Consider the following 24,186-nt stretch of genomic DNA (forward strand, 5'->3'; position numbering starts at 1 on the left):
CAGTCACCCCAATGTCCCCCCAAAGTGTCCCCGTGTCCCCCCCACGATGTCCCCAGTGCACCCCCCACTGTCTCTGTCACCCCCGTGTCCCCCTCATCACCCCTCCGGACCCCCCGGTGCCACCCCCGGTGCCACCCCCGGTGCCACCCACCCTGGGGACACCGGGCGCTGCCGCCCTCCCCGGGAAAGCCACGCGGGAGCTCAGGTGCCACCACGGGGCCTTTATTGGAGGGGTTGGGGGGGACATTGGGGACCCCCCGTGTCCTGTCCCCCCCTTGGGGACCCCCGTGTCCCCCTCAGTCCCCCAGGCTGCGGAACGCCGCCACCATCTCCTCCTGCAGCCGCGCGAAGTTCGCCAGGATCCGCTGCTCGCCGTCCTTCAGCGGGTCCTGCCCACGCGGGACACGGGGGGACACGCGGGGGTCACCCCCGGACCCCCACGGGGGGGTCACGGAACCCCCACACTGAGATTCGTGTGGGGACCCCACCCCAAAAATCCACCCGAGACCCCCAAACGGGGTCACCTCCCCCCCGTCCCCTGTTCTGACCGTCACAGGGGACACGGGGGGTCACGGGGGGACACGGGGGGACACCCCCAGACCCCCCCGGAACCTCTCCCGGGACCCCTCCCTGGGGGTCTCAGCCCCCAAATCCCCCTTTAACCTCCCTCGGGACCCCCCAAACCCCCTTTAACCTCCCTCGGGACCCCCAAATCCCCCTTTAACCTCCCTCAGGACCCCCAAATCCCCCTTTAACCTCCCCTAGGACCCCCAAACCCCCTTTAACCCCCCCGGGACCCCCAAATCCCCTTTTAACCCCCCTCAGGACGCCCAAATCTCCCTTTAACCTCCCCCAGGACCCCCAAACCCCCTTTAACCTCCTATGGGACCCCCAAATCCCCTTTTAACCCCCCTCAGGACCCCCAAATCCCCCTTTAACCTCCCCCAGGACCCCCAAATCGCCTTTTAACCTCCCCCAGAACCCCCAAATCCCCCTTTAACCTCCTCCAGGACCCCCAAATCTGCCTTTAACCCCCCCCAGGACCCCCAAACCCCCTTTAACCTCCTATGGGACCCCCAAATCCCCCTTTAACCTCCCTCGGGACCCCCAAATCCCCCTTTAACCTCCCTTGAGACCCCCAAATCCCCCTTTAACCTCCCTCGGGACCCCCCAAACCCCCTTTAACCTCCCTCGGGACCCCCAAATCCCCCTTTAACCCCCCCCAGGACCCCCAAATCCCCCTTTAACCTCCCCCAGGACCCCCAAATCCCCCTTTAACCCCCCCAGGACCCCTCCCCGGGGGTCCCTGCCCCCCGCGCCCCCCACCTGGAACTTCATGGCGCTCAGGCGGTACAGGATGTCCCCGAGCCCCTCGCGGATGGTGGCCCAGGTGACACGCTGCTCCTCGGGACCAGCCCCCTCCACCGCCGCCCGCGCCAGCTCGTAGAAGGTGACCAGGTTCTGCAGCATGCCCACGGTCTTGTAGAAGGGGCAGAACCTGGGCCGGGGGTCGGGATGGAATTTTGGGGGGTCAGAGAGGGAATTTGGGGGGTCAGAGATGGAATTTGGGGGGTCAGGAGGGAGTTTGGAAGGTCAGGAGTGGGTTGGGGGTGTCAGTTTGCAGCATCACCGCGGTCTTGTAGAAGGGACAGAACCTGGGGCGGGGGTCAGGATGGAATTTTGGGGGGTCAGAGAGGGAATTTGGGGGGTCAGAGAGGGAATTTGGGGGGTCAGAGGGGAGTTTGGGGGCTCAGGAGTGGGTTGGGGGTGTCAGTTTGCAGCATGCCCATGGTCTTGGAGAAGGGGCAGAACCTGGGGAGGGGTCGGGATGGAATTTTCGGGGGTCAGAGAGGGAATTTGGGGGGTCAGGGGGGAGTTTGGGGGGGTCAGGGAGAGAATTCGGGGGGTCAGAGAGGGATTTTGGGGGGTCAGGAGTGGATTGGGGGTGTCAGGCTGCAGCATCACCGCGGTCTTGTAGAAGGGGCAGAACTTTGGGGGAGTCCTGGGGGGGTCCCCGGGGGGGTCCCGGGGGTCCCGGTACCAGTCGTAGGCAGGGTGGGGATCAGGTTTGGGGGTCCCAGGGGGGTCAGAGTGGGGTTTTGGGGGTCCCGGGGGTCCCGGGGGTGCCGGTACCGGTCGTAGGCCGAGTATCCGTTCTGCTGCAGGAAATCGTCCTTGAGCAGCTTGGCCACCTCCAGGGTCACTTTGTCACCCTCGGCCAGCGACGCCTGTGGGACAGAGGGGCCCTGGCACTGATTGGGGACCCCAAAGCCTGCAGCCCCGTCCCGGACCCCAAATCCCAGAGATCCCAGTGATCCCAGAGACCCCACAGATCACACTAACCCCACAGATCCCACTGACCTCACTGATCCCACTGACCCCACAGATCCACCTTCCCCATCCACCCAAACCCCACAAACTCCATAAATCCCAAATCTTCCCCACGAGCTGCACGATCTCAGCCAGTTCCTCCTCCTGCAGGGCCCCTGACCTCACACCTCATATCTGACATCCCAGACCCCACAAACCCCATAAATCCAACAGACCCCATATCCCAGACCCCATAGATCCCATAAATCCCAGTCCCAGACCTTCCCCATGAGCTGCACGATCTCAGCCACCTCCTCCTCCTGCAGGGTCCCATATCCCACACCTCATATCTCACATCCCACAGCTTACGGACCCCACAAACCCCATAAATCCCACAAACCCCACACTCCAGACCCCACAAACCCCACAAACCCCAGATCCCAGACCCCATAAATCCCATAAATCCCATAAATAAATCCCATGAATAAATGCCAGACCTTCCCCACGAGCTGCATGATCTCGGCCAGCTCCTCCTCCTCCTGCAGGGTCCCTGACCCCACATTCCACACCCCACATCCCACATCCCAGACCCTATAAATCCCATAAATCCCACAAACCCCACATCCCAGACCCCATAAATCCCATAAATCCCATAAATAAACCCCATAAATAACTGCAGACCTTGCCGACGAGCTGCACGATCTCGGCCAGCTCCTCCTCCTCCTGCAGGATGCGCCGGGCGCGGTCGCGCAGCGCGGGCAGCTCGGGGTGGGCGCGCTCGTAGTGCGGCTCCAGCGCGCGCAGGGAGCGCGAGTAGGAGATCAGCCAGTTCACCGAGGGGAAGTGCTTGCGCTGCGCCAGCTTCTTGTCCAGCCCCCAGAACACCTGCCAGTGTCACCTGGTGTCACCCGCTGTCATCCGCTGTCACCCGGTGTCACCTGTCCTGTCACCGACATCCTTATCCCCATGGAACACCTGCCAGTGTCACCCCCAGGTCACTCCTGTGTCACCCCCAGTGTCTCTCTGTGTGTCCTTGTGCTTCTTGTCTGGCTCCCAGAACACCTGGGAGTGTCACCTGGTGTCACCCGGTGTCACCCGCTGTCACCCGCTGTCACCCGCTGTCACCCATCCTGTCCCCGAGATCCTTATCCCCATGGAACACCTGCCAGTGCCATCCCCAGGTCACTCCCAGCATCTCTTGTCCGGCCCCCAGAACATGTGTGTGTCACCTTGTGTCACCCGGTGTCACCCGGTGTCACCCGCTGTCACCCAGTGTCACCCATCCTGTCCCAGAGATCCTTGTCCCCATGGAACACCTGCCAGTGTCACCCTCAGGTCACACCCATGTCACCCAGCATCTCTTGTCCAGCCCCCAGAACATGTGTGTGTCACCCCCAGTGTCACCCAGTGTCACCCGGTGTCACCCACCCTGTCCCGCTGTCCCGCTGTCCCCTCACCTGCACGATGCCCAGCGTGGCCGAGGTGACAGGGTCCGAGAAGTCCCCACCGGGAGGGGACACCCTGTGGGGGGGTCAGGGTGAGCTGGGGGTGTCCCCCACCATGGGGACACGGGGACAGGGGGACAGGTGGACAGGTGGACACGAGGACAGGGGGACACGAGGACAGGGGACATGAGGACATGGGGACAGGGGACACGGTGACACGGGGACACGGTGACACGGTGACACAGTGACACGGGGTGGACACAGTGACACGGTGACACGGTGACACGGTGACACAGTGACAGGTGACAGGTGACACAGTGACACGGTGACAGGTGACAGGTGACAGGTGACAAGTGACAGGTGACAGGTGACAGGTGACACTCACGCGCCCACGATGCTGACGCTGCCCTCCCGCTCGGGGCTGCCGAGGCACCGCGCCCGCCCCGCCCGCTCATAGAACGAGGCCAGGCGGGCCCCGAGGTACGCGGGGTACCCGCTGTCTGTGGGGACAGAGCTGTCACCTCCTGTCACCTCCCTGTCACCTCCCGGGACACCACTGCCACCTCCCTGCCACCCCCGGTACCCGCTGTCTGTGGGGACAGAGCTGTCACCTCCCTGTCACCCTCTGTCACCTCCCTGTCACCCCCGGTACCCGCTGTCTGTGGGGACAGAGCTGTCACCCACTGTCACCTCCTGTCACTGCCCTGTCACCCCCTGTCACCCCCGGTACCCGCTGTCTGTGGGGACAGAGCTGTCACCTGTCACCTCCTGTCACCTCCTGTCACCTCCTGTCACCCCCTGTCACTGCCCTGTCACCCCCGGTACCCGCTGTCTGTGGGGACACGGCTGTCACCTCCTGTCACCTCCTGTTACTGCCCTGTCACTGCCCTGTCACCTCCTGTCACCTCCTGTCACCCCCTGCCACCCCCGGGGCCACCGCTGTCACCCCCAGCCATCCCCCCGCCATCCCGCACAGCCCCCCCGTGACCTCAGTCCCCATTTGCCCCCAAATCCCGGAATTTGGGGTTCTCCCCATGACCCCACTGACCCCATTGATCCCCGAACCCCCGGATTTGGGGTCTCCCCCACCTGCACCCCCGGGATTTTTGGGGTCTCACCCCCCCACCCCCCGGATTTTTTGGGGTCTCCTCTCTGCCCATCCCCCGGGATTTGGGGTCTCACCTGTGCCCACCCCCCACCCCACAGGGTTTTTGGGGTCTCCTCTGCCCACACCCCCGGGATTTTGGGGTCTCCTCTTTGTTCTCCCCGGGTTTTTGGGGTCCCTCCCCCACCCCCCACCCCCTGGGTTTTTGGGGTCTCCTCTCTGCGCTCCCCGGGTGTTTTGGGGTCCCTCCCCCCCCCGGGGTTATTTTGGGGTCTCACCCGCGGGCATCTCGGCCAGGCGCCCCGAGATCTCCCGCAGCGCCTCGGCCCAGCGCGAGGTGGAGTCGGCCAAGAGGCAGCTGTGCAGGCCCATGTCCCGGAAGTACTCGGCCAGCGTGATCCCTGCACACGCATGTGCCACACGTGTCACATGTGTGTGACATGTGTGTCACACACCCAGGGACAGCCTCAGCCCCGTCCCAGCCCCAGGGATGGCGTGATCCTTGTCACACGCATGTCACACGTGTAACACCCCCAGGGACAGTGTGATCCCTGCCACACGTGTGTCACATGTGTCACATGTGTGTCACACCCCCAGGGACAGCGTGATCATTGTCACATGCGTGTGTCACACGTGTCACACCCCCAGGGACAGCGTGATCCCTGTCACAAACACATGTCCCTGTCCCCCCATGTCCCCATCATGTCCCCTCATGTCCCCCATGTCCCCCCGTGTCCCCGTCACACACTCGTGTCCCCCCATGTCCCCATGTCCCTGTCTCACACCTGTGTCCCCCCATGTCCCCTCCATGTCCCCCCCATGTCCCCCATGTCCCTCATGTCCCTGTCACACACCCGTGTCCCCCTGTCCCCCCCATGTCCCTGTCACACACACATGTCCCCATGTTCCTATCACACACCCATGTCCCTGTCCCCCCGTGTTCCCCCGTGTCCCCCCATGTCCCCATGTCCCCCCCGTGTCCCCATGTCCCCCCCATGTCCCCGTGTCCCTGTCACACACCCGTGTCCCCATGTCCCCATGCCCCCCATGTCCCCATGTCCCCATGTCCCTGTGTCCCCCCATGTCCCCGTGTGTCCCCGTGTCCCTGCCACACACCCGTGTCCCCCTGTGTCCCCCCATGTCCCCCCAGTGTCCCCGTCCCGTGTCCCCCCATGTCCCCCATGTCCCCGTGTCCCTGTCACACACCCATGTCCCCCCCATGTCCCCGTGTCCCCATGTCCCCCATGTCCCCCCGTGTCCCCACCGGTGTAGATGGAGGCCTCGCGGGCGGCCACCGGCATGTTGGAGGTGTTGGCCACCAGCGTCGTGCGCTTCATGATGGACTCGGAGCGGCCACCGACCTCCATGGTCAGCTGGGGACACCGGGGCCACATTGTCACCGCCTGCCACCTCCCCGTGTCACCCCTGTGGCACCGCGGGACAGCCCTGCCCCCCCAATGTCCCCCCGTGTCACCCCTGTGGCACTGCGGGACAGCCCTGCCCCCCCGATGTCCCCCTGTGTCCCATGTCCCAGTGCCACCCTGATGTCCCCCCATGTCCCCCCGTGTCCCATGTCACCTCGGGGACATCCCTGAGGACTCTCTGTGAACATCCCTGTCACTGTCACCACCCTGCCACCCCCGTGTCCCAGTGCCACCCTGATGTTCCCCCGTGTCCCATATCCCAGTGCCACCCCGATGTCCCCCTGTGTCCCATGTCCCAGTGCCACCCCGATGTCCCCCCGTGTCCCATGTCCCAGTGCCACCCCGATGTCCCCCCGTGTCCCATGTCCCCGTGCCACCCCGATGTCCCCCTTTATCCCATGTCCCAGTGCCACCCCGATGTCCCCCCGTGTCCCATGTCCCAGTGCCACCCCAATGTCCCCCTGTGTCCCATGTCCCCGTATCACCTCGGGGAAGTCCCTGAAGCCCCTCCATGACCCCCCGTGTCACTGCCACCCCCCTGCCACCCCGATGCCCTTCATGTCCTGCCCTGTCACAGTGCCACCCCCGTGTCCCCCATGTCCCTCCCGTGTCCCCCCATGTCCCAGTGCCACCCGGATGTCCCCCCTGTGTCCCGTGTCCCCGTGCCACCTCGGGGAAGTCCCTGTCACCGCCCTACCACCCCGATGTCCCCCCATGTCCCATGTCCCAGTGCCACCCCGATGTCCCCCCGTGCCCCATGTCCCAGTGCCACCCTGATGTCCCCCCATGTCCCATGTCCCAGTGCCACCCCGATGTCCCCCCGTGCCCCATGTCCCAGTGCCACCCTGATGTCCCCCCATGTCCCATGTCCCAGTGCCACCCCGATGTCCCCCTTTATCCCATGTCCCAGTGCCACCCCGACATCCCCCCGTGCCCCATGTCCCAGTGCCACCTGGATGTCCCCCTTTATCCCATGTCCCAGTGCCACCCCGATGTCCCCCCGTGTCCCATGTCCCAGTGCCACCCCAATGTCCCCCTGTGCCCAATGTCCCAGTGCCACCCCGATGTCCCCCTTTATCCCATATCCCAGTGCCACCCCGATGTCCCCCCGTGCCCCATGTCCCAGTGCCACCCTGATGTCCCCATGTCCCCGTGTCACCTCGGGGAAGTCCCGCAGCACCTCGGCCATCTCGTTGCCGCGCTCCCCGCAGCCCACGTAGACGATGACGTCGCTGTTGGAGAACTTGGACAGGGCCTGGGAAATCACCGTCTTCCCGCAGCCGAAGGCGCCCGGGATGGCCGTGGTGCCCCCCTGCACGCACCTGGTGACAAGGGGACACGCCATCGTGGTGGCAGCGCCCCGGTGCCACCCTGCGCCTGTCCCCGCGGCTGCCCGCACCCCTGTCCCTGCGCCAGCCCCGTCCTGTCGCTGTTTCCTGTCCCCATGGCTGTCCCCAAATCCATCTCTGCCTGTCCCCATTCCTGTCCCCATCCCTGTCCCCAAATCCATCTCTGCCTGTCCCCAAATCCATCTCTGCCTGTCCCCATCCCTGTCCCCATCCCTGTCCTCATTCCCATCCCCAAATCCATCTCTGCCTGTCCCCATCCCTGTCCCCATTCCCGTCCCCAAATCCATCTCTCCCTGTCCCCATCCCTGTCCCCAAATCCATCTCTGCCTGTCCCCAAATCCATCTCTGCCCGTCCCCAAATCCATCTCTGCCTGTCCCCATCGCTGTCCCCATCGCTGTCCCCATCGCTGTCCCCATCGCTGTCCCCATGGCTGGCCCCAAATCCATCTCTGCCTGTCCTCATCACTGTCCCCATTCCCGTTCCCAAATCCATCTCTCCCTGTCCCCATTCCTGTCCCCAAATTCATCTCTCCCTGTCCCCATCCCCTGTCCTCAGCTCCGTCTTTCCTTGTCCCCAGTCCCATCCCTGTCCCTGTCCTTGTCCCCATCCCTGTTCCCTGTCCCCATTCCTGTCCCGATCCCATTCCCTACGGGAACAGTGCACACCCCTAGTCCCAGTCCTGGTCCCAATCCCAGTCCCGGTCCCAGTCCCAGTCCTGGTCCCAATCCCAGTCCCAATCCCAATCCCAGCCCCGATCCCAGCCCCGATCCCGATCCCGATCCCGTTCCCAGTCCCAGTCCCGATCCCGGTCCCAGCCCCGTTCCCGTTCCCTACGGGAAGAGCGCGTCCAGGACCCTCTGGCCGGTCAGCAGCGGATGGTTCCCCGGGAGCTTCTCGGCCACGGGCCGGACCTGCCGGACCGGCCACAGCTGGATCATGGAGAGCGGCTCCCGGACCCCCTGGAACTCCAGCTCCAGCACCACGTCCTGCGGGACCGGCACCGCTTAGCCGGGGTTAGACCGGGACTGACCCGGGATCGGCCTGGGTTAGCCGGGATCGGCCCGGGACCGGCCCGGGATAAACAGGGGTTAGCTGGGATCGGCCCGGGACCGGCCCGGGATCAGCTGGGATTAGCCGGGATCGGCCCGGGACCGGCCCGGGATCAGCTGGGGTTAACTGGGACCGGCCCGGGACCGGCCGGGGTTAGCTGGGATCGGCCCGGGACCGGCCCGGGATAAACCGGGGTTAGCCAGGGTTAGCCCGGGATCGGCCGGGATTAGCCTGGGACCGGCTGGGGTTAGCCGGGATCGGCCCGGGATCAGCCCAGGATCAACTCATGATCAGTCGGGATCGGCCGGGATCAGCCGGGGTTAGCCCGGGACCGGCCCGGGATCGGCCCGGGATCAACCCAGCATCAGTCGGGATCAGCCGGGGTCAGCCGGGATCGGCCCGGGATCAGGCAGGGTCAGCCCGGGATCAACCGGGACCAACCCGGGACAATCCGCCTGTCCCGCCACCCGCTGGTTCCGATCCCTGTGATCCCGACCCCGCTCCCTCTGATCCCGGTGGTGGTCCCGGTAGTCCCGGTGTCCCGGTGGTGTCGGTCCCGGTGGTCCCGGCGCCGCTCACCGCCACGCCGTAGTGCCCGGGGGGCGCGATGTAGGTGACGGTGCCGCGGCTGCGGGGCGGGACCATCAGCCGGTGCCGCAGCAGCGAATTCTCCGCCACCGACCCGTAAATGTCCCCGCCCGTCACGTGGCTCCCGACCTGCGACACGGCGGCGACACCGTCAGCGACCCCCATGTCCCTGTGTCCCCAATGTCCCCGCGACTCCGTGTCCCCATGTCCCCGTGTCCCCCCCGCTCCCGTGTCCTCTGTGTCACTGTGTCCCCATCCCCTTTTTTGGGGTCCCCTCCTGGGCAGGGGACACAGGGAGGGGACAGGGAGGGGACAGGGGAGGGGACAATGGAGGTGATGTCCCTTGGCAGGGACAGGACGGGCCTGGGGGGGACAAAAGGGGACAGAGGGGGACAGGGCAGGATAAGGGGGGACAGGGAGGGGACAGAGGGGATGGCAGGGCAGGACGGGGACAAGAAAGGGACAAGGAGGGGACAGGGAGGGGACAGGGAGGGGACAGGGAGGGGACAAAGGGGATGGCAGGGCAGGACGGGGAGGGGACAAGAAGGGGACAGGGAGGGGACAAAGGGGATGGCAGGGCAGGACGGGGAGGGGACAAGAAGGGGACAGGGGAGGGGACAGAGGGGATGGCAGGACAAGAAGGGGACAGGGGAGGGGACAGAGGGGATGGCAGGACAAGAAGGGGACAGGGGAGGGGACAGAGGGGATGGCAGGACAGGACAGGACGGGGACACAGGGCCTGGGCAGCCAGATGGGGTAGGGGGGACAGGACAGGGATGGGACAAGGGGACAGGACGGGGGTCCGGGGAGGTGGCGGGGAGGGGCCACGCACCCGGAGGTCCTTGCTGGGGACAAAGTCCCAGTCCAGGTGTCGCGGCAGCGCGGGGACGTTGGTGCCCCGCGGGATGTAGATGCTGCCCGTGGCCGCGGCGATGTCGCGCAGCGGCCGCTGGATCCCGTCGAAGATGGAGCCGAGGATGCCCGGGCCGAGCTCCACCGCCAGCGGCGTCCCCGTGCGCCGCACCGGGTCCCCAACCTGCAGCCCCGCTGCGGCCGCTCAGGAACGTCACCGCGGCCGGGACACGGGGACAGAGGGGGGACAGAGGGGACACGGGGGACAGCGGAGACAGAGGGGATAGCGGGGACACGGGGACCGCGGGGACACGGGGGACAGGGGGGGCAGCGGGGACACGGGGGCAGAGGGGACACGGGGACAGGGGACAGCGGGGACAGAGAGGACACGGGGGGAACAGCGGGGACACGGGGACATAGGGACAGAGGGGGACACGGGGGCAACGGGGACAGCGGGGACACGGGGGGGACAGCGGGGACAGGGGGGACAGGGGGGACAGAGGGGATAGCGGGGACATAGGGACAGTGGGGGACACGGGGACAGTGGGGCAGCGGGGATAGCGGGGACCGCGGGGACACGAGGGGAACAGCGGGGACAGCGGGGATGGCGGGGACAGAGGGGACACGAGAGGACAGCGGGGACACGGGGACAGAGGGGACTGCGGGGACCGGGGGGACAGCGGGGACACGGGGACAGCGGGACCTGGGGACAGGGACAATGGGGTCAGTGGGGGACACGGGGACTGCGGGGACAGGGAGGGGACAGCGGGACGGGATGGGCTGGGGGGACAGGGAGGGGACAGGGAGGGGCAGAAAGGAGGGACAAGGGAGGGGACAGAGCAGGCTGGGACAGGACAGAGGCTCGGGGGAAGAAGGGAGGGGACACACGGAGGGGACACACGGAGGGGACACACGGAGGGGACACCAGGGGACAGGATACAGGTCTCCTCGTACACCTGGAGCGTGGCCATGTCCCCCTCCAGGCGGATGATCTCCCCCACCAGCTCCGCGTGCCCCACGCGCACCAGCTCGTACATGGCCGCCCCCGCCATCCGCGTGGCTGTCACCACTGCGGCGACACGCCGCTGTCACCCCCGGCCCCGCGCCACCACCGCACGGGGACCACCGTGTCCCCTAAGCCAGCCCCGGGGTCGCCATCCCTGTCCCCTCCCCGTGGCGTCCCTGCCGTGCGCGGGGCTGTCACCACTGCGGGGACACGGCCACCCTCCTCCGCCATCGTCCCCGGGGCCACCACCCCACCGGGGACCCCTCTGTCCCCATCCCTGTCCCCTCCCCGCGACCACCCCCGAGTGCTTTCCCACGCTGTCCCCTCCCCATTGTCCCCTCTCCTGTCCCCATTTTAGGTCCAAAAATGCCACCGAGATCCCCATCCCCGGCTGTCCCTCTGTCCCCAGGATGTCCCACGATGTCCCCTCCTGTTCCCAACCCTGTCCTCTCCCCAAGTGCTCCCCCGCATTGTCCCCCCATTGTCCCCCCGCTGTCCCTCTGTCCCCATTGTCCCCCCTCGTGTCCCTCTGTCCCGTGTCCCCCCGTCCCTCTGTCCCCATTGTTCCCTCTCCTGTCCCTCTGTCCCCATTGTCCCCCCGGTGTCCCTCTGTCCCAATTGTCCCACCCCCATCCTTCTGTCCCCGTTGTCCCCTCTCCTGTCCCCATTTCAGCGGCGCAAACGCCACCGGGTCCCCATCCCCGGCTGTCCCCGGGCTGTCCCCAGTGTCACCGTACCGGGCCCGGACACGCCGTGCACGGTCCCCACGAGGCTCTCGCTCTCCTCCAGCCGTGTCCCCCGTGTCCCCTCCATGCTGTCCCCTCCCCGCCGCGCCGCCACCGCCGTTAAATGGCCCCGAGCGCCGGTGACAACCGGACAGGGCCACCGCGGGTGTGGCACCACACGGCGGGGTGACACGGCGGTGGCAGGGCCACCGCGGGTGTGGCACTGTGTGCAGTCAACAGCCGCGTCCCCCTGCTGCGGGTGACACCGGGTGACACCGGCACGGCCCGGCTCGGGGTGACGGGGACACGGCGTGGGTGTCCTTGTCACCTCCCTGCTGTGTCCTTGTCACCCCCCCAGACTTGTCACCCCATTCCCTTTGTCACCCCCACGTCACCACCTCCTTCTCTTCATCACCTCCCTGCTGTGTCCTTGTCACCCCCTTCTCTTTGTCACCCTTTGTCACCCCCAAGTCCTTGTCACCCCCTTCTCTTTGTCACCCCCAAGTCCTTGTCACCCCCTTCTCTTTGTCACCCCCCCAGACTTGTCACCCCCTTCTCTTTGTCACCCCCATGTCCTTGTCATCCCATTCCCTTTGTCACCCTTTGTCACACCCAAGTCCTTGTCACCTCCTTCCCTTTGTCACCTCCAAATTCTTGTCACCCCCAAGTCCTTGTCACCCCCAAGTCCTTGTCACCCCACCATGGCCTTGTCACCACCTTCTCTTTGTCACCCCCATGTCCTTGTCACCCCCATGTCCTTGTCACCCCCGTGGCATTGTCACCCCCGTGTCCTTGTCACCCCCGTGTCCTTGTCACCCCTCTTTGTCACCCCCATGTCCTTGTCACCCCCGTGGCATTGTCACCCCTGTGTCTTTGTCACCCCCCCCGCTGTCTCCTTGTCACCCCCTTCCCTTTGTCACCCCCAAGTCCTGGTCACCCCCAAGTCCTTGTCACCCCCCCGCTGTCTCCTTGTCACCTCCTTCCCTCTGTCACCTCACGGTGTCCTCTGGGCCCTCCCCTTGGAGTGTCACCAACACCATTTGGGGTCCCCCCGCCCCTCCCCTAACTTTGGGGTCCCACTCCCCTATTTAGGGCCATCCCCTGGAATCCCCCCCCACCCCTTTTTAGGGGTCCCAGCCCCACATTTTGGGGTCCCCTCCCCATCAGTTTAGGGTCCCCCCTTGCACCCCAAAACCTCCATTTTGGGGATCTCCCCCCAAACCCCAACACGCTTTTTTTTCGGGGGGTCCCACCCTCCATTTTGGGGTTGAATCCCCATTTTTGAGGTGTCCGCTCCCCCTTTTTTGGGGTCCCATTTTTCCCCCATTTTGGGGTTGCATCCCCATTTTTGGGGTCTCCTCTCCCTCTTTTTTGGGGTCCCATACCCCATTTTTAGGGTCCCTTTTTTCCCCCATTTTGAGTCCCACCCTCTATGTTTGGGTTCCCCTTTTTTCCCCATTTTTGGGGTCCCACACCCCATTTTTGGGCTCCTGTTTTTCCCCCATTTTTGGGTCCCATACCCCAATTTTGGGGTCCTCTTTTTCCCCCATTTTAGGGTCCCACACCCCATTTTTGGGCTCCTGTTTTTCCGCCATTTTAGGGTCTCACACCCCATTTTTGGGCTCCTGTTTTTCCCCCATTTTTGGGTCCCATACCCCAATTTTGGGGTCCTCTTTTTCCCCCCTTTTAGGGTCCCATACCCCATTTTTGGGCTCCTGTTTTTCCCCCATTTTGACGTCCCACACCCCATTTTTGGGGTCCTGTTTTTCCCCCATTTTAGGGTCCCACACCCCATTTTTGGGCTCCTGTTTTTTCCCCATTTTGGGGTCCCATACCCCAATTTTGGGCTCCTGTTTTTCCCCCATTTTAGGGTCCCACATCCTATTTTTGGGCTCCTGTTTTTCCCCCATTTTGGGGTCCCATACCCCAATTTTGGGGTCCCACCTGAAACCCCCCCACATCTGATGTTCTCCCCCTCCCCCAAACCCTTTTCCCCCCCTTTTCCCATAAAAACCAACCCGGGGATTTCCCAAACTCCCGTTTATTACCCAAACCCCCCCGAAACGACCCCAAAACCCGCTGGGAATTTTTTTTGGGGGGGTCAGGACACCAAGACCCCCCCGGGGCCCCCCTTGCCCCCCTCGGGGCCGTCCCGGGGCGCGGATTTGGGGTCGTCCTCGCCCACCAGGCGGATGTTGTGGCGTTCCCGAAATTCCGACAGCTCCCGGCCCTTGGCCTGCAGCTGCTGCGCCAGAGCCTCGATCAGCTTGGAGATCTGGGGGGAAAAAGGGGGAAAATGGGCAAAATGGGGGAAAAGAGAGACTTGGTTAGATTGGAGATCTGGGGGGAAAATGGGGAAACGGGAAAAACTTGAAATAAGGGAAATGGGGGAAATGGGGGAAAAGAGAGAGACTCGGTTAGATTGGAGATCTGGAGGGAAAAACAGGGAAAATGGGCAAAAATGGGAAAAAAAGCAGGGGAAAAGTCCAGAGAGGATTTTTTGGGGTGGTCCCAGGAGATTTTTTGGGCTCTCCCGGCGGGGTTTTGGGCTCCCCAGTGGATTTTTATGGGATCCCAGTGTAATTTTGGGCTCCCCAGTGGATTTTTACAGGATCCCAGCAGAATTTTGGGGTTCCAGCAGGATTTTGGGGTTCCCAGTTGGGTTTTTATGGGATCTCCAGCGGGTTTGAGGCTGTCCCATTGGATTTTTATGGCATCCCAGTGGGATTTTGGGCTCCCCAGTTAGTTTTGGGATACCCTGTTGGGTTTTTATGGGATCCCAGCGGGGTTTTGGGCTCCCCAGTGGATTTTTACAGGATCCCAGCAGGATTTTTGGGGTTCCAGCAGGATTTGTACAGGATCCCAGCAGGCCTTTGGGGTGCCAGCAGGATTTTGGGGTGCAGACCTGCTCCCTGTTGCTCTCCAGCGCGGGCAGCACCTCCTTGACCGTCCTCTCCACCAGCACCCCCCCGACCATGCGGAAACACTTCCGGGTGGGATCCACCTCCCGCAGCGTCTCGATCACCAGCCTGGGCAGCACCCCAAATCCTGAGCCACCCTAAATCCAGCCTGATCTACCCTAAATCCACCCTGAGCCACCCTAATTCCACCCTGATCCACCCCAAATCCATCCTGATCCACCCCAAATCCACCCTGAGCCACACCAAATCCATCCTGATCCACCCCAAATCCATCCTGATCCACCCCAAATCCACCCTGAGCCATCCCAAATCCATCCTGAGCCACCCTGATCCACCCCAAATCCATCCTGATCCACCCTAAATCCAACCTGATCTACCCTAATTCCACCCTGATCCACCCTAAATCCACCCCAAATACCCCCAAATCCATCCTGATCCACCCCAAATCTCCCAAACCCTGCAGCCCGCACCCCAAATCTCCAATTCCCCAAACCCCACACCCCAAACCCCAATTCCCAAAACCCCAAATCCCAAAACCCCAAACCCTGCATCCCAAACCCCCAAAGCCCGACCCGAAACCCCAAACCCCAAACACCAAACCCAAAACCACAAACCCCAATCTCCAAACCCCAAACCCCGCACCCCAAAACCCTGACCCCACACCCCACACCCCAAACCCCCGGCCCCACACCCACGTGTGCTCGTTGAGCTCCAGCTCCAGCTCGGCCGCCTTGGAGGCCAAACCCCGCTGGTCCTGCCGCAGGCGGTTAAAGCGCGACACCACCTGCACAGCAAACTGGGATGGACTGGGAGCCACTGGGAGGGACTGGGAGGGACTGGGAATGGACTGGGAATGGACTGGGACACACTGGGAGCCACTGCGAGAGGCTGGGAATGGACTGGGACACACTGGGAGCCACTGGGAGAGGCTGGGAATGGACTGGGAGGGATTTGGAATGGACTGGGACCCACTGGAATGGGCTGAGAGGGACTGGGAATGGACTGGGGGAGACTGGGAATGGACTGGGACCCACTGGGAATGGACTGGAAAAGGACTGGGAATGGACTGGGAGCCACTGGGACAGGCTGGGATGCACTGGGAGGGGCTGGGAGCGACTGGGAATGGACCAGGAAGGGACTGGGAGGGACTGGGACACACTGGGAGGGGCTGGGAGCAACTAGGAATGGACTGGGCATGGACTGGGAGGGACTGGGAGGGACTGGGAATAGACTGGGATGGGACCGGGACACACTGGGACATACTGGGAATGGACTGAGATGGACTGGGGCAAACTGGGAACAGGACTGGACTGGGAAAGGCCTCCCCCGTTACCAGAGACCCCTCCCCGTTATCAGAGACCCCTCCCCGTTATCAGGGACCCCCCGCTCCCACAGCCCCCCACTCGCTCCGCGGCCCACCCCCCCTCACTCCCGGTGCCCCCCTCACTCCCGGTGCCCCCTCCCCACTTCCCGGTGCCCGCTGACCTGCTCAGCGCTCAGCCCCTTCCCCGCCGGGGCCGCCGCTCGCCCCTTCCCCGGCTCCGCCATCTTGCCCCGCGCGCCCCCTCCTCTTCCGGCCGCGCCGCGCGCGCCGCGCCGCCACTTCCGGCCGCCATCTTGGGCTCGGGTGAGGGCGGCGTCGGCGCCATCTTGAGTGAGGGCAGAGTGCCTGAGGGGGGGAATTTCAGCCGGGAATGTGCGGGAATGGGGCGAGAAAAGGGGGGAAAGTGGGGGGGAAAGGGGGTTCGGGGTGCGGGAAAGGGGGTTCGGGGTGGGGGGAGGGCGGAGGTGCGGCGGGTTCGGGGTTTTGGGGGGCTGGGGATAGGTGGGGGGCGGCGGGGGGGGAGCGGTTTGGGGGGTGTGTGGGGGCGGTTTGGAGAGTCTGGGGTAGTTTTGGGGGTGTTTGGGGGGGTCTGGGGTAGTTTTAGGGGTCTTTGGAGCAGTTTTGGGGGGGTCTGTGGTAGTTTTGGGGGTGTTTGGGGGGTCTGGGGTAGTTTTAGGGGTGTTTGAGGCAGTTGGGGGGGGCTGGGGTAGTTTGGGGGGGTGTTTGAGGCAGTTTTGGGGGTTTGGGGCAGATTTGGGGGTGTTTTGGGCAGTTTTTGGGGGTCTGGAGCAGTTTAGGGGGGTCTGGGGTAGTTTTGTGGGTCTGGGGCAGTTTTGGGGGTGTTTGGGGCTGTTTTTGGGGGTCTGGGGTACTTTGGGATCAAAATTGGGGCAGCTCAGGGGGAGCTGAGGACATTTGGGGGGTCAGGGGGTGGTTTGGGGTCACACCTGGGGTAGTTTGGGGCAGTTTTGGGGGTTCAGGGGCAGTTTTGGGGGTTCCAGGTTCCCCCCCCCAGCCCTGTGACCCCTCCCCAATTTGGGGTGTCCTCCCCCCCAGGCTGAGGGTGGCCCCCCGGGCCCTGCTGTGCTGCCCCCCGAGAGCCTCGAGAGCCCCCCAGAGCTCCAGCAGCGCGGGCAGGTACCGAGGGGGACCCCAAAACCCCTGTGAGAACCCCAGATACCCCATGGGGACCCCAAAAACCCAGTGGAGAACCCCAAAAAACTCCATGGGGAACCCCAAAAACCCTGTGGGAACCCCAGATACCCCATGGGGAACCCCAAAAACCCCAGAGGGGCTGAGGGTGACCCTGGGGGTGACCCCAGGTGTGTGTGCAGGGGGCTCAAGAGTGACCCTGCTCCCCTTGGGGTCACCTGGGGGTGTCCCTGTCCCCAAGGGGGTGACCCCAATCCCTTTGAGGTGTCCTATGGGGTGACCCCAGTCCCCGTGAGGTGCCCTTGGTGTCCCCGGGGACAGCAGTGTCACTTTGGTGTCCCCTTGGTGTCCCCACCCTGCAGTGGCCTGGCCACAGTGATGTCCCCAGTCCCACTGAGGTCCCCAAAAGTGTCCCCTCCCCACAGCCATGGTGGTGTCCCCAGCCCCACTGAGGTGTCCCCAGTCCCTCCGAGGTCCCCTCAGTGTCCCCAGACCCGTCGGTGTCCCCCTGAGTCCCTCCTGGTGTCCCCTCCCCACAGCCCTGTGGCCCTGTCAGTGTCCCCAGACCATTTGGTGTCCCCCTGAGTCCATCTCAGTGTCCCCTCCCCAAACCCCTGTGACCACATCAGTGTCCCCAGCCCCATCAGTGTCCCCAGACCCTTTGGTGTCCTCCTGAGTCCATCCCAGTGTCCCCTCCCCAAACCCCTGTGACCCTGTCAGTGTCCCCAGGCCCTTTGGTGTCCCCTTGAGTCCATCTCAGTGTCCCCTCCCCACAGCCCTGTGGCCATGTCAATGTCCCCAGACCCTTTGGTGTCCCCAGACCCTTTGGTGTCCCCCTGAGTCCTTCACAGTGTCCCCTCCTCAAACCCCTGTGGCCACATCAGTGTCCCCAGGCCCCTCAGTGTCCCCAGGCCCATTGGTGTCCCCCTGTCCCTCTGAGTCCCTCATGGTGTCCCCTCCCCACAGCCCCATGGCCATGGCAGTGCCCCCAGACCCTATGGTGTCCCCCTGAGTCCATCCCAGTGTCCCCTCCCCACAGCTCTGTGGCCACATCAGTGTCCCCAGACCCATCAGTGTCCCCAGGCCCAGCAGTGTCCCCCTGTCCCCCTGAGTCCCTCCCAGTGTCCCCTCCCCAAACCCCTGTGGCCCTGTTGGTGTCCCCAGCCCCTTTGGTGTCCCCCTGAGTCCCTCACAGTGTCCCCTCCTCAAATCCCTGTGGCCACGTCAGTGTCCCCAGGCCCCTCAGTGTCCCCAGTCCCGTCAGTGTCCTCAGACCCTTTGGTGTCCCCAGGCCCAGCAGTGTCCCCCTGTCTCTCCAAGTCCCTCACAGTGTCCCCTCCCCACAGCCCCATGGCCATGGCAGCGCCCCCAGCCCCATCGGTGTCCCCCTGTCCCCCTGAGTCCCTCACAGTGTCCCCTCCCCAAACCCCTGTGGCCCTGTCGGTGTCCCCAGACCCTTTGGTGTCCCCTTGAGTCCCTCACAGTGTCCCCTCCTCAAACCCCTGTGGCCCTGTCAGTGTCCCCAGAACCATCAGTGTCCCCAGACCCTTTGGTGTCCCCAGGCCCAGCAGTGTCCCCCTGTCCCCCTGAGTCCCTCATAGTGTCCCCTCCCCAAACCCCTGTGGCCCCATCGGTGTCCCCAGCCCCGTCGGTGTCCCACTGAGTCCCTCACAGTGTCCCACAGCCATGGCAGTGCCCCCAGCCCCTCTGGTGTCCCCCTGAGTCCCTTCTGGTGTCCGCTCCCCACAGCCCCATGGCCACGTCAGTGTCCCCAGACCCATCAGTGTCCCCGGAGGCGGCGGGCGGGCTGGTGGCGGTGGCACAGGTGACATGCACGGCGGACAAGGAGCACAACTGGCGGCAGTGCTCGGCGCTGGTGCGGCGCGCGGCGGCCGCGGGGGCCCGGCTGGTGTTCCTGCCCGAGGCCTTCGACTTCATCGGGGACAGCGCCCAGCACAGCCTGGCGCTGGCAGAGCCCCTGCACGGGGACACCGTGCGGCGCTACCGCCGCCTGGCCAGGTGCGACAGCGGGATGGCACCGGGGTGGCACCTGGGACAGCGGGAGTGGCACCTGGGGACAGCGCAGGGGCACCGGGGTGGTACCTGGGGGCACTGGGAGTGGCACCTGGGGCAGCGCGGGGGCACTGGGGGTGGCACCTGGGGGCACCGGGAGTGGCACCCAGGACAGTGGAGTGGTACCCAGGACAGAGGGGTGGCACTGAGGGACAGGAGGGTGGCACTGGGGACAGTGGGGTGGCACTGGGGACAGCAGGGTGGCACTGGGGACAGTGGGGTGGCACTGGGGACAGTGGGGTGGCACTTGGGACAGCAGGGTGGCACCAAGGGACAGCGGGGTGGCACACAGGGACAGCGGGGTGGCACTGAGAGAAACCGGGAGTGGCACCGAGGGTCAGCAGTGGTGGCACTGTGTGTGTCCCCAGCGAGTGTCACCGTGTGTCCTCATGCCGTGTCCCTCTGTGTCCCCATGCCATGTCCCTCTGTGTCCCCAGGGAGTGTCACCGTGTGTCCCATGCCGTGTCCCTCTGTGTCCCCAGGGAATGTGACGTGTGGCTCTCCCTGGGTGGCTTCCACGAGCGTGGCGAGGACTGGGACAGCACCGGCCGCATCTACAACTGTCACCTGCTGCTGGACAGCTCGGGTGGGACACGGCCTCCCTGAGCCACCCTGTGCCACCCCTGTGTCACCCCTGTGTCACCCCCTGCCACCCCTGTGCCACCCCTGTGTCACCCTGTGTCACCCCCGTGCCACCCTCTGCCACCCCTGTGCCACCCCGTGCCACCCTGTGTCACCCGTGCCAAACCTGTGTCACCCCGTGTCACCCCTGTGTTACCCCGTGCCACCCTCTGCCACCCTGTGCCACCCCTGTGTCACCCCCGTGTCCCCCAAATCCCCAGTCCCTGTGTCCCCACATGTCCCCACTGTCCCCAACCCCAGTAGTGTTTGTCCCCAGGCGCCCTGGTGGCTGTCCCCTGTGTCCCCAACCCCGTGGTGGCTGTCCCCAGCCCCGTGGTGGCTGTCCCCAACCCCGTGGTGGCTGTCCCCACTGTCCCCAACCCCGTGGTGGCTGTCCCCAGGTACCCTGGTGGCTGTCCCCCGTGTCCCCAACCCCGTGGTGGCTATCCCCACTGTCCCCAACCCCGTGGTGGCTGTCCCCAAGCCCGTGGTGGCTGTCCCCCATGTCCCCAACCCCGTGGTGGCTGTCCCCAGCCCCGTGGTGGCTGTCCCCCGTGTCCCCAACCCGTGGTGGCTGTCCCCAACCCCTGGTAGCTGTCCCCCATGTCCCCAACCCCTGGTGGCTGTCCCCAGGCGCGCTGGTGGCCGCCTACCGCAAGCTGCACCTGTTTGACGCGGCGCTGCCGGGGGCGCCGGCGCTGAGCGAGAGCTCCTTCACCAACCCCGGCCGGGAGCTGCTGCCCCCCATCGACACCCCCGTGGGCAAGGTACGGTCCCCTGCTGTCCCCGAGTGTCCCTGAGTGTCCCCAAGTGTCCCCAAGTGTCCCCTGCCTTCGCTGATCCCCGGCATTCCCAAAAAATCCTGGAGCTGGCCGTGTGCCGCAGCCTGTGCTTCCCAGAGCTGTCTCTGTCCCGGTCCTTTACAGCCCTAAAGACTGACCCCACAGTGCCCAGGGTGTCCCCAAGTGTCCCCAGGGTGTCCCCAAGTGTCCCCAGGGTGTCCCCAAGTGTCCTCAGCCCTCAGTGACCCACGGTATTCCCAAAAAGCAGCTGGGATTGGCCGTGTGCTGCAGGCTGTGGGTCCTGGAGCTGGCCCTGCCCAAACCCCGGCCTTGACCCCACAGTGCCCAGGGGTGTCCCCAATGTCCCCAGTGTCCCCAATGTCCCCAAGTGTCCCCCCCTGCAGCTGGGGCTGGCCTTGTGCTCTGCCCTACATTTCCCAGAGCTGACCCCATGCCCAGGGGTGTCCCCAATGTCCCCAATGTCCCCAATGTCCCCGCAGCTGGGGCTGGCCGTGTGCTATGACCTGCGGTTCCCCGAGCTGGCCCAGGCCCTGCGCGGGGCCGGTGCCCAAATCCTGACCTACCCCTCGGCCTTCACCGTCACCACCGGAGCCGCGCACTGGGAGGTGAGGGGACACCCCTGGGGACGTTGGGGACATCCAGGGGGGCTTGGGGACACCCCTGAGGGGGCTTGGGGACACCCCTGGGGAGGTTGGGGACACCCCTGGGGGCTTGGGGACACCGCTGTCCCCTCAGGTGCTACTGTGTGCCCCTGCCCCCCGTGCCCCCTGTGCCCTTGTGGGTGCCACCACTGACCCCTGGGTGCCCCCGCTGTCCCCTCAGTGTCCCCGCTGTCCCCTCAGTGCCACCACTGCCCCCGGGTGCCACCACTGACCCCTGGGTGCACCACTGCCCCCTTGGTGCCCCCGCTGCCCTCTGGGGGACACCACTGTCCCCTGGGGGACACCACTGACCCCTGGGTGACCCCGCTGTCCCATTGGTGACCCCGCTGCCCCCTGGGTGACACCACCGACCCCTGGGTGCCACCACTGACCCCGCAGGTGCTCCCGCTGTCCCTCAGTGACCCCGCTGCCCCCTGGGTGCCACCGCTGACCCTTGGGTGCCCCACTGACCCCCGGGTGCCCCCGCTGTCCCCTGGGTGCCACCACTGTCCCATGGGTGCTACCGCTGCCCCCTGGGTGACACCACTGTCCCTTGGGTGACACCACTGACCCCCGGGTGCCCCCACTGCCCCCTGGGTGATCCTGCTGCCCCCTGGGTGACACCACTGTCCCTTGGGTGACACCACTGTCCCATTGGTGACCCCGCTGTCCCTTGGGTGACACCACTGCCCCCTGGGTGACACTACTGACCCTTGGGTGACACCACTGACCCCCGGGTGCCACCGCTGACTCCTGGGTGCCCCTGCTGTCCCCTCAGTGTCCCCGCTGTCCCCTTGGTGCCACCACTGTCCCATTGGTGACCCCGCTGCCCCCTGGGTGCCACCACTGACCCCCGGGTGCCCCCGCTGCCCCCTGGGTGCCACCACTGTCCCATTGGTGACCCCGCTGTCCCCTCAGTGCCACCACTGCCCCCTGGGTGACCCCGCTGCCCCCTGGGTGCCACCACTGACCCCTGGGTGCCCCCGCTGTCCCCTCAGTGCCCCCGCTGACCCCTGGGTGCCACCACTGACCCCCGGGTGCCACCGCTGACCCCTCAGTATCCCCGCTGACCCCCGGGTGCCACTGCTGTCCCCTCAGTGTCCCCGCTGCCCCCTGGGTGACACCACTGTCCCCTGGGTGCCACCACTGTCCCCTGGGTGCCCCCGCTGTCCCCTCAGTGTCCCCGCTGACCCCTGGGTGCCCCTGCTGTCCCATTGGTGACCCCGCTGCCCCCTGGGTGCCCCCACTGTCCCCTCAGTGCCCCCGCTGTCCCCGCAGGTGCTGCTGCGTGCCCGTGCCATCGAGTGCCAGTGCTACGTGGTGGCCGCAGCCCAGAGCGGGCGGCACAACGCCAGCCGGGCGTCCTTCGGCCACTCGCTGGTGGCCGACCCCTGGGGCACCGTGGTGGCACAGTGCCACGAGGGGCCGGGGCTGTGCCTGGCACACATCGACCTGACCTACCTGGAGCAGGTGCGCCGGGAGCTGCCCGTGCACGGCCACCGCCGCGGGGACATCTACGGGGACCTGTCCGTGCACGGCCACCGCCGCGGGGACAGCAACGGGGACCTGCCCGTGCACGGCCACCGCCGTGGGGACAGCAACGGGGACCTGCCGGGGACACCGGGGACGTGACGGCGCCAGGCCAGGGCTGCACCCGCTCGGGATTGGCACCGGGTTTGCTTTTCTGTCCCCAAAACGGAATGGCACAAGGTGTCTTCTCCTTTCTTTATTGGGGGTCCCAAATCTGACCCAAATCTGTATCATTTCAGCCCTAAATCAGCCCCAAATCTGCATCATTTCAGCCCTAAATCAGCCCCAAATCTGCATCATTTTAGCCCTAAGTCAGCCCCAAATCTGCATCATTTCAGCCCTAAATCAGCCCCAAATCTGCCCTTTTTGTCCCCAAAATGGAATGGCACAAGGTGTCCTGCTTTTCTTTATTGGGGGTCCCAAATCAGCCCCAAATCTGCATCAAATCAGCCCAAAATCTGCATCATTTCAGCCCTAAATCATCCCCAAATCTGCCCTTTTTGTCCCCAAAATGGAATGGCACACAGTGTCCTCTCCTTTCTTTATTGGGGGTCCCAATTCAGTCCCAAATCTGCCCTTTTTCATCCCCAAAACTAAATGGCACAAGGTGTCCTCTCCTTTCTTTATTGGGGGTCCCAAATCTCCATAAATTCAGCCCCAAATCTGCATCATTTCAGCCCTAAATCAGCCCCAAATCTGCATCATTTCAGCCCTAAATCAGCCCCAAATCTGCCCTTTTTGTCCCCAAAATGAAACAGCACAACGTGTCCTCCCTGCTCTCCTTTTGGGGTCCCCACTCTTTTTTGGGGTCTCGATTCAGCCCCAAATTTGCTCTAAATCTGCATCAATTTAGCCCAAAATTGTCCCTGAATCTGCCCTGAATCTGCCCCAAATCTGCCCCAATTCACCCCAAAATCAGCCCAAATTTGCACTGAATCAGCACTTTTGTCCCCAAAATGGATTTCTGCTTTTTGGGGGAGGAATTTCCTTCTATAGAAATTTTAAAATTACAAAAAATCCCTGGAAATTACCCCAAAGTGTGGAGGAATTTTGGGATGGGAGGGATTGGGGACAATCCCTCCAAGTGCTGGGTGGGAATAGGGAGAAAACCAAGGAAAACGGGAAAAAAACTCCATCCCTGTCAGGTTTTGGGGGAAAATGGGAATTTTTTGGGAGGAAAACCAAGGATTTGGGGAGGAAAATGGGAATTTTGGGGGAAATTTCCATTTGCTTTTCGTCGTTGTTTTTAATGGATATAAAAGAGGG

At 64.4% G+C, this 24,186-nt stretch overlaps 3 protein-coding genes across 8 annotated transcripts; 1 reads left to right on the forward strand and 2 right to left on the reverse strand.

Moving 5' to 3' along the window:
* Window positions 1-206: 206 nt before the first annotated feature.
* LOC115498404 (V-type proton ATPase catalytic subunit A) lies at window positions 207-12,289 on the reverse strand. 3 transcript variants are annotated; one of them, XM_041721104.2, is made up of 14 exons: window positions 11,868-12,287; window positions 11,065-11,193; window positions 10,105-10,319; window positions 9,264-9,401; window positions 8,469-8,620; window positions 7,444-7,606; window positions 6,125-6,233; window positions 5,139-5,261; window positions 4,141-4,255; window positions 3,768-3,831; window positions 2,992-3,195; window positions 2,134-2,228; window positions 1,327-1,498; window positions 207-389 (listed from the first exon to the last, which is right to left on the reverse strand). In XM_041721104.2, the coding sequence occupies exons 1-14, from the start codon at window positions 11,941-11,943 to the stop codon at window positions 297-299; spliced, it is 1,848 nt and encodes a 615-aa protein (XP_041577038.2). In that variant the 5' UTR covers window positions 11,944-12,287; the 3' UTR covers window positions 207-296. The 3 variants fall into 3 exon arrangements, with proteins under 3 accessions (XP_041577038.2, XP_072774532.1, XP_072774533.1); XM_072918431.1 differs by lacking the exon at window positions 9,264-9,401; XM_072918432.1 differs by lacking the exons at window positions 3,768-3,831; window positions 4,141-4,255; window positions 6,125-6,233 and having other exon boundaries at window positions 11,868-12,289.
* Window positions 12,290-13,880: 1,591 nt separating this feature from the next.
* On the reverse strand, window positions 13,881-16,347 carry PFDN2 (prefoldin subunit 2; the record flags this gene model as incomplete). Its single annotated transcript, NM_001245454.1, is given in 4 exon segments — window positions 13,881-14,130; window positions 14,761-14,884; window positions 15,472-15,560; window positions 16,262-16,347. Coding segments are annotated over 4 exon segments (450 nt in total). The 5' UTR covers window positions 16,325-16,347.
* Window positions 16,348-16,390: 43 nt separating this feature from the next.
* Window positions 16,391-23,948, forward strand: NIT1 (nitrilase 1). 4 transcript variants are annotated; one of them, XR_012051911.1, is made up of 8 exons: window positions 16,412-16,472; window positions 17,157-17,237; window positions 19,002-19,271; window positions 19,808-19,911; window positions 20,580-20,713; window positions 21,229-21,354; window positions 22,669-23,100; window positions 23,313-23,948. XR_012051911.1 is itself a non-coding variant. In XM_072918454.1 (7 exons), the coding sequence occupies exons 3-7, from the start codon at window positions 19,006-19,008 to the stop codon at window positions 23,020-23,022; spliced, it is 984 nt and encodes a 327-aa protein (XP_072774555.1). In that variant the 5' UTR covers window positions 16,391-16,430; window positions 17,157-17,237; window positions 19,002-19,005; the 3' UTR covers window positions 23,023-23,948. The 4 variants fall into 4 exon arrangements, 3 of the variants coding, with proteins under 3 accessions (XP_072774555.1, XP_072774554.1, XP_072774556.1); XM_072918454.1 differs by having other exon boundaries at window positions 16,391-16,430; window positions 22,669-23,948; XM_072918453.1 differs by having other exon boundaries at window positions 22,669-23,948.
* Window positions 23,949-24,186: the final 238 nt, after the last annotated feature.

Source organism: Taeniopygia guttata, chromosome 25 (assembly GCF_048771995.1).
Source record: "Taeniopygia guttata chromosome 25, bTaeGut7.mat, whole genome shotgun sequence".
Classification (NCBI taxonomy): domain Eukaryota; kingdom Metazoa; phylum Chordata; class Aves; order Passeriformes; family Estrildidae; genus Taeniopygia; species Taeniopygia guttata.